The sequence below is a fragment of the Triticum dicoccoides genome, chromosome 2B (genome assembly GCF_002162155.2).
Source record: "Triticum dicoccoides isolate Atlit2015 ecotype Zavitan chromosome 2B, WEW_v2.0, whole genome shotgun sequence".
Lineage (NCBI taxonomy): Eukaryota > Viridiplantae > Streptophyta > Magnoliopsida > Poales > Poaceae > Triticum > Triticum dicoccoides.
In genome coordinates, this window is record NC_041383.1 from 812,652,092 (window position 1) to 812,661,804 (window position 9,713).

At 48.7% G+C, this 9,713-nt stretch overlaps 1 protein-coding gene across 1 annotated transcript; it reads right to left on the minus strand.

Annotated features, from left to right (window-relative positions):
- Window positions 1-2,060: 2,060 nt before the first annotated feature.
- On the minus strand, window positions 2,061-2,408 carry LOC119360853 (cysteine proteinase inhibitor 8-like). Its single transcript, XM_037626330.1, has one exon. The coding sequence runs from the start codon at window positions 2,406-2,408 to the stop codon at window positions 2,061-2,063; it is 348 nt and encodes a 115-aa protein (XP_037482227.1).
- Between the last annotated feature and the right edge of the window lie 7,305 nt (window positions 2,409-9,713).

The window sequence follows — 9,713 nt, forward strand, 5'->3', positions numbered from 1 at the left end:
GAAGGGAGAGAGTAGAGGCGTGGGGGTCGACGGCTGCTTCGTCATCAACCGCGCGGCAAGGCTGGACGCGCCGCCCAAGGGACGCCATCGTGCATGGCTGCCGGCCGCTCGTCCGCGCGGTCTCCATCGCCGGTCTGTCTTCGTCGTCATCGCCCGGGACATCACCGACAACGTCGCCATCGACTCCGATCTGCGCGTCGTCCCCGCCATGGCGCATACAGCGGCGCCGTTGGTCTGATCAACCGATCACGCGCCTGTCTTCGCCAAGCACGTCCCCGAGCACGCGCCTACCGCTGATCGAGCCACAGGTTGCCATCGCGTCGTCCCTACGGATCGCTGCGTTGCCGCCCGAGGTCTTCCCGTCGGCTGCCCCGACTCATGCGCCGCTACCGCCGACGCCCCTACGGGCAGTCGCGTCGCGAAACGTGGTCCACGCCGCCGCCCCGAGATCCTCCCACCGGCTACCCCTGTGGCCGCCGCCGCCTCCGTGTCACCCCTTAGGGTTATCACGTCGCGGCACGCGGTCCACGCCGCCTCCCGACGGGCCATCGCCCTCGGCTAGTGGTTCTCCGCGCGGCTGCCCCGACCTGCGAGCCTCCGCTACACCGCCTCTTCGGGCTGTAAAGCTGCGGCATGCGGTCACCGCCGCCGCCCGAGGTCGTCCCCGCGGTTGCACCGACCTGCGAGCCGCCGCTACACCACCTCTTCGAGCTGTAGCACTGCGGAATGCGGTCCCCGCCGCCGCCTCGCGGTTCCTGCCGCCGCCCCGAGGTCTTCCCACCGTCACCCAGGCCCGCTTGCCGCCGCTGCGTCGCCCCTTCGGGCCGTAGCGCCGCGGCCCGCGTTCCACGCCGCCGTCACCGCGCGTCGACCTCCCGTGGTATGCGCCGCGCCGTCTCCCTTGGCGCGGGAACGCCACCGTCCACGCCGGTCTTCGTCACGCTGTCCGGGTTCTTCGCCTACTTCGAGCACCGCCGCCGCACTCCTAACCTAGCCGCCGCCGCCGCCGTCAGGCCGCCGCGGCAGCTCTTCTTTGGCCGCCGCCACCGCTACCTTCGTAGCCGCCGCCGCCGCCGCCGCCCGTCCACCCCCTTCGTCTTCGTCCAAGCACCAGCCCGTCGCCAGCGTCGTCGTCATCTACCCCGACCACTTCGTCTACTCCGACCACCATTGGTGACATCGGCCCTGCGCCGATAGACGCCGCAATTGTCGTCGAGTTCTTCTCTGCTGGCCCCTCCGACTTCTCCGACATGGCAAACAGCTCGTGCAGGTCCCTCGTCTACGCATGCCCGGTGCTGGCAACACCGATGCGTGCCTTCATCCACGACGTGTCCCCGGGCCTGGCAAGCCTGGTCGGCGCTTCGTCAACTTCGTCTTCGTCCGTATACGCATGCCCGGTGCTGGCAACACCGGTGCGTGCCTTCGTCCACGATGTGTCCCCAGGCTTGGCAAACCTGTCGCGACGCGTCGTCAACAACATCTTCTTACCGGCACACCACTACTTCGACACCCTTGCGCCCATGCTAACTCGGCGCCCCCTTGCGCCCGCAGCTCCACGGCGACTTCCTCGACACCGACCACCCCGACTCGACATCGACCACGGCATTCTTCGCACGGCTACCTCGACCACGGCTACACCATCCTACGGTCTCGGCTACATCGACATCGGCACAAAGGGCTATCATCCGCTTGAGCAACTCGTCGGCTTCCTCTACAGTCAATGCGTCCGCGACACGACACCGTCCACGACGTTCCCGCTAGGACTGCGGGAGGATGTCAGTCCGTCGGCTGCTATTCTCTCCAGTCTGACCGTCCGCGATGCTCATGTTGTTCGCAACGCTACCGCTACAACTGCGGGGGGATGTTAGAGATATATTTGGGTTACATATATTTGGTAGTTTAGGATTCCTACCTTATCTCTAGGAGAGGCGTCTTGCCCTCCAAGTCTTGTACTCAATATATACTCGCCCTCAAGGCTCAATAATACATCCATCATATTCCGCAACAATTCCTTTCTCTCCTTTCTAACAGCGCGATCGGTACATATGTCACTGGTTGGATCAGTTGAAAGAGTCGAGCCGTTGCGTGTTGGTCCAGTACTGCACGAAGATGAGGGCGGTGTGCGTGCTGGCCGTGCCGTGGACGTTGGTCGCGTCAATGTCAAGCAGGTAGTTGAGCGCCGGCGCCACAATCTGGAACTGCCCGCCGTTCACTCTGGTGAACGTCAGGCGGTCGCCCGTCTGATCATTGTGCTGCTGCACGGCCCATCGGCCGAGCTCCTGGATGCGCGGGACGGAGAGGTCCGGGATCGGCTTGAACGGCGTGTGATCCTGATCGAACGCCGCGGTGGAATCAACGGCGGCGGCAACGACGACGAGCGCCAGGAGCAGATGGCTGCAGGTCGCCATGGCCTGTCTCCGCTTGCTGGTCGTCGTGGTCATCGAATTGGTGTCGGTGGTGGTGGTGGACTGGTCGTGGTTGGAGTAGATCGAGGTGAACGAGTAGATTGTTTGTTTATATACTCAGATCAATATCAATCACTCGCCTTTCATGTCTGTATGTATGGCAAATATTATGATTGCCTAGATATATGGCATGCACTAATTAATCCGTTAGGCAGGACAACACACGAGAAGATTATTTGTTTCCATGCTGGAGTAGTTTCCTAACTGCCAAAATTAAGGATTATTGCCAGATCATCATATAAATATTCAGTAGTATGGCATATTAATTAAGATTGCACACATATAAAGCATGCCTTAATCAATCCTGAGGCGCGCAGGAATACTCACCTGATCATTTCTTTCCAGGATTTGTTGCCAAATTGCCAAAAGAATGATTAGTTTCCATTTTTTATTTTTGCGGCGTGGATTAGTTTCCAGTTAACCGCTACATCCTTTGAATTTCGAGAGTTCCGTCTAAAAAGATCATATGTTTCCTTTTATAAAGAAAATAATAATCATCCCTACATTTTCTTTTTGAGGTAGACAGATATATTTGATTGGACCTCAATAACCGGGGAAGGTCAATTTTGTAGCCTCCTTGTAAAAGCAGACTAGAAACGGCCCAGGTTCAAGATCAAAAAAAGTACTACCGTGGGCAAATCATATTTGACGTTGCAGGCCCTCGTTACTGTGTATATTAATACGAAAAAAACAATGGCGGTCGCTGCGAATCAAATAGGGAGCAACTAGTTAACAAGCCCTCCTTCAGGAGTCTCACAACGATCACTTGTCGTGGGGCTGAGAGCGCGCCACTTGACGTGCTCTCAGCTGCCGCCACGTGTCGCACCCTGGGTGCTTCCTCTGAATTATTTTTATTTGTATGCGCACGTTTTCTGCTTTTTAGATGTTTTTTTTCTGGTTTTTAACTTTGTGATGAAACTTGTCCGAGAATAGGGTATCAAGGGAAAAATAATCATCCATCAGCGGCAAATGCCCGTGTGCCCTTTTTCGCTTTAGCACCTCGGGGACTCTTGATCATTCCCTTGAAATTGAAAACATGCTCTTCCGCATGCTCCACATTTGGAAGGACCATCTGCATGATCACCGTTTCATCCACATAATCCTCTTCACCGCACAAGCCTTGAGATGACTCAACGTAGTGCTCGTATATATACACCATGTTAGAATCCATCGCTTCAAAGAAGGGAGTAAAATTGTCCAAAATTTAGCACGGGCATTTCACCAAACACTTGCCGGGCGTGGTGATCCCATGGACGGCATAGGGGCGGACGGCACCTGCAGGCCGGACAAACGAGCGTTGTGGGATGGTGGCGTTGGCAAAGCAGCATGGCGGCCAGGTGGAGCGGCGGCGGTCATTGATGTTGGGGAACGCAGTAATTTCAAAAAAATTCCTACGCACACGCAAGATCATGGTGATGGCATAGCAACGAGAGGGGAGAGTGTTCGTCCACGTACCCTCGTAGACCGTAAGCGGAAGCGTTATGACAACGCGGTTGATGTAGTCATACGTCTTCACGATCCGACCGATCCAAGTACCGAACGTACGGCACCTCCGAGTTCAGCACACGTTCAGCTCGATGACGATCCCCGGGCTCCGATCCAGCAAAGCTTCGGGGATGAGTTCCGTCAGCACGACGGCGTGGTGACGATGATGATGTTCTACCGGCGCAGGGCTTCGCCTAAACTCCGCGACGATATGACCGAGGTGGAATATGGTGGAGGGGGCACCGCACACGGCTAAGGAACGATCCATAGATCAACTTGTGTGTCATGGGGTGCCCCCTGCCCCCGTATATAAAGGAGGGAGGGGGAGGTGCGGCCGGCCCCTTTGGGGTGCGCCTGGAGGAGTCCTACTCTCACCGGGAGTAGGACTCCCCCTTCTTGCCTTGGTGGAGAAGGAAAGGGGGAGGGGAAAGAGGAAAGGGGGGCGCCGCCCCCCCCTTCCTTGTCCTATTCAGACTAGGGGGAGGGGGCACGCGGCCTGCCCTGGCCGGCCCTCCTCTTCTCCCTCATGGCCCACTAAGGCCCATTAACCCCCGAGAGGGTTCCGGTAACCCCCCGGTGTTCCGGTAAAATCCCGATTTCACCCGGAACCTTTCCGATGTCCAAATATAGGCTTCCAATATATCAATCTTTATGTCTCGACCATTTCGAGACTCCTCGTCATGTCCGTGATCACATCCGGGACTCCGAACAAACTTCGGTACATCAAAACTTATAAACTCATAATAAAACTGTCATCGTAACGTTAAGCATGCGGACCCTACGGGTTCGAGAACTATGTAGACATGACCTAGAACCATTCTCGGTCAATAACCAATAGCGGAACCTGGATGCCCATATTGGTTCCTACATATTCTACGAAGATCTTTATCGGTCAAACCGCATAACAACATACGTTGTTCCCTTTGTCATCGGTATGTTACTTGCCCGAGATTTGATCGTCGGTATCCAATACCTAGTTCAATCTCGTTACCGGCAAGTCTCTTTACTCGTTCTGTAACACATCATCTTATTACTAACTCATTAGTTATAATGCTTGCAAGGCTTAAGTGATGAGTATTACCGAGAGGGCCCAGAGATACCTCTCCGACAATCGGAGTGACAAAACCTAATCTCGAATTATGCCAACTCAACATGTACCTTCGGAAACACCTGTAGAGCACCTTTATAATCACCCAGTTACGTTGTGGCGTTTGGTAGCACACAAAGTGTTCTTCCGGTAAACGTGAGTTGCACAATCTCATAGTTGCAGGAACTTTGTATAAGTCATGAAGAAAGCAATAGCAACATACTAAACGATCAAGTGCTAGGCTAACGGAATGGGTCATGTCAATCACATCATTCTTCTAATGATGTGATCACATTAATCAAATGACAACACATGTCTATGGTTAGGAAACATAACCATCTTTGATTAATGAGCTAGTCAAGTAGAGGCATACTAGTGACTATATGTTTGTCTATGTATTCACACATGTATCATGTTTCCGATTAATACAATTCTAGCATGAATAATAAACATTTATCATGATATGAGGAAATAAATAATAACTTTATTATTGCCTCTAGGGCATATTTCCTTCAGTCTCCCACTTGCACTAGAGTCAATAATCTAGATTACATAGTAATGATTCTAACACCCATGGAGTCTTGGTGTTGATCATGTTTTGCTCGTGAGAGAGGCTTAGTCAACGGGTCTGCAACATTCAAATCCGTATGTATTTTGCAAATCTCTATGTCTCCCACTTGGACTTTGTCCCGAATGGAATTGAAGCGTCTCTTGATGTGCTTGGTCCTCTTGTGAAATCTGGATTCCTTTGCCAAGGCAATTGCACCAGTATTGTCACAGAAGATCTTCATTGGTTCTGATGCACTAGGTATGACACCTAGATCGGAAATGAACTCCTTCATCCAGACTCCTTTATTTGCTGCTTCCGAAGCAGCTATGTACTCCGCTTCACATGTAGATCCCGCTACGACGCTTTGTTTAGAACTGCACCAACTTACAGCTCCACCGTTTAATAAAAACACGTATCCGGTTTGCGATTTAGAATCGTCCGGATCAGTGTCAAAGCTTGCATCGACGTAACCGTTTACGACTAGCTCTTTGTCACCTCCATATACGAGAAACATATCCTTAGTCCTTTTCAGGTATTTCAGGATGTTCTTGACCGCTGTCCAGTGATCCACTCCTGGATTACTTTGGTACCTTCCTGCCAAGCTTATTGCTAAGCATATGTCAGGTCTGGTACACAGCATTGCATACATGATAGAGCCTATGGCTGAAGCATAGGGAACATTTTTCATTTTCTCTCTATCTTCTGCTGTGGTCGGGCATTGAGTTTGACTCAACTTCACACCTTGTAGCACAGGCAAGAATCCTTTCTTTGCCTGATCCATTTTGAACTTTTTCAAAATTTTGTCAAGGTATGTGCTTTGTGAAAGTCCTATTAAGCGTCTTGATCTATCTCTATAGATCTTGATGCCCAATATGTAAGCAGCTTCACCGAGGTCTTTCATTGAAAAACTTTTATTCAAGTATCCTTTTATGCTATCCAAAAATTCTATATCATTTCCAATTAATAATATGTCATCTACATATAAAATTAGAAATGCTACAGAGCTCCCACTCACTTTCTTGTAAATACAGGCTTCTCCAAAAGTCTGTATAAAACCATATGCTTTGATCACACTATCAAAGCGTTTATTCCAACTTCGAGATGCTTGCACCAGTCCATAAATGGAACGCTGGAGCTTGCACACTTTGTCAGCACCTTTTGGATCAATAAAACCTTCCGGCTGCATCATATACAACTATTCTTCTAGAAATCCATTCAAGAATGCAGTCTTGACATCTATTTGCCAAATTTCATAATTATGAAATGCAGCAATAGCTAACATGATTCGGACGGACTTAAGCATCGCTACGGGTGAGAAAGTCTCATCGTAGTCAACCCCTTGAACTTGTCGAAAACCTTTTGCAATAAGTCGAGCTTTATAGACAGTTATATTACCATCAGCGTCAGTCTTCTTCTTAAAGATCCATTTATTCTCAATGGCTTGCCGATCATCGGGCAAGTCAACCAAAGTCAATACTTTGTTTTCATACATGGATCCCATCTCAGATTTCATGGCTTCTAGCCATTTTGCGGAATCCGGGCTCATCATCGCTTCCTCATAGTTCGTAGGTTCATCATGGTCAAGTAACATGACTTCCAGAATAGGATTACCGTACCACTCTGGCGCGGATCTTACTCTGGTAGACCTACGAAGTTCAGTAGAAACTTGATCTGAAGTTTCATGATCATTATCATTAGCTTCCTCACTAATTGGTGTAGTTGTCACAGGAACCGGTTCTCGTGATGAACTACTTTCCAATAATGGAGTAGATATAGTTATCTCATCAAGTTCTACTTTCCTCCCACTCACTTCTTTCGAGAGAAACTCCTTCTCTAGAAAGGATCCATTCTTAGCAACGAATGTCTTGCCTTCAGATCTGTGATAGAAGGTGTACCCAATAGTCTCTTTTGGGTATCCTATGAAGACACATTTCTCCGATTTAGGTTTGAGCTTATCTGGTTGAAGTTTCTTCACATAAGAATCGCAGCCCCAAACTTTAAGAAACGACAACTTTGGTTTCTTGCCAAACCACAGTTCATAAGGCGTCATCTCAACGGATTTTGATGGTGCCCTATTTAACGTGAATGCGGCCGTCTCTAAAGCATAACCCCAAAATGATAGTGGTAAATCAGTAAGAGACATCATAGATCGCACCATATCCAGTAAAGTACGATTACGACGTTCGGACACACCATTTTGTTGTGGTGTTCCAGGTGGCGTGAGTTGCGAAACTATTCCACATTGTTTCAAGTGTAGGCCAAACTCATAACTCAAATATTCTCCTCCACGATCAGATCGTAGAAACTTTATTTTCTTGTTACGATGATTTTCCACTTCACTCTGAAATTCTTTAAACTTTTCAAATGTTTCAGACTTGTGTTTCATCAAGTAGATATACCCATATCTGCTCAAATCATCTGTGAAGGTGAGAAAAATAACGATACCCGCTGCGAGCCTCAACATTCATTGGGCCACAAACATCAGTATGTATGATTTCCAACAAATCAGTTGCTCGCTCCATAGTTCCGGAGAACGGCGTTTTAGTCATCTTACCCATAAGGCACGGTTCGCAAGTACCAAGTGATTCATAATCAAGTGATTCCAAATGTCCATTAGTATGGAGTTTCTTCATGCGTTTTACATCGATATGACCCAAATGGCAGTGCCACAAATAAGTTGCACTATCATTATTAACTCTGCATCTTTTGGTTTCAACACTATGAATATGTGTATCACTACTATCGAGATTTAATAAAAATAGACCACTCTTCAAGGGTGCATGACCATAAAAGATATTACTCATATAAATAGAACAACCATTATTCTCTGATTTAAACGAATAACCGTCTCGCATCAAACAAGATCCAGATATAATGTTCATGCTCAACGTTGGCACCAAATAACAATTATTCAGGTCTAAAACTAATCCCGAAGGTAGATGTAGAGGTAGCGTGCCGACCGCGATCACATCGACTTTGGAACCGTTTCCCACGCGCATCGTCACCTCGTCCTTGACCAGTGCTCGCTTATTCTGTAGTCCCTGTTTCGAGTTGCAAATATTATCAACAGAACCAGTATCAAATACCCAGGTGCTACTACGAGCTCTAGTTAGGTACACATCAATAACATGTATATCACATATACCTTTGTTCACTTTACCATCCTTCTTATCCGCCAAATACTTGGGGCAGTTCCGCTTCCAGTGACCAGTCTGCTTGCAGTAGAAGCACTCAGTTTCAGGCTTAGGTCCAGACTTGGGTTTCTTCTCTTGAGCAGCAACTTGCTTGCTGTTTTTCTTGAAGTTCCCCTTCTTCTTCCCTTTGTCATTTTTCTTGAAACTAGTGGTCTTGTTAACCATCAACACTTGATGCTCCTTCTTGATTTCTACCTCCGCAGCTTTTAGCATTGCGAAGAGCTCGGGAATAGTCTTGTTCATCCCTTGCATATTATAGTTCATCACAAAGCTCTTGTAGCTTGGTGGCAGTGATTGGAGAATTCTGTCAATGACGCTATCATCCGGAAGATTAACTCCCAGTTGAATCAAGTGATTATTATACCCAGACATTTTGAGTATATGCTCACTAACAGAACTATTCTCCTCCATCTTGCAGCTGTAGAACTTATTGGAGACTTCATATCTCTCAATCCGGGCATTTGCTTGAAATATTAACTTCAACTCCTGGAACATCTCATATGCTCCATGACGTTCAAAACGTCGTTGAAGACCCGGTTCTAAGCCGTAAAGCATGGCACACTGAACTATAGAGTGGTCATCAGCTTTGCTCTGCCAGACATTCTTAACGTCGTCAGTTGCATCAGCAGCAGGCCTGGCACCCAGCGGTGCTTCCAGGACGTAACTTTTCTGTGCAGCAATGAGGATAATCCTCAGGTTACGGACCCAGTCCGTGTAATTGCTACCATCATCTTTCAACTTTGCTTTCTCAAGGAACGCATTAAAATTCAACGGAACAACAGCACGAGCCATCTATCTACAAACAAACATAGACAAGCAAAATACTATCAGGTGCTGAGTTCATGATAAATTTAGGTTCAATTAATCATATTACTTAAGAACTCCCACTTAGACAGACATCTCTCTAGTCATCTAAGTGATCACGTGATCCA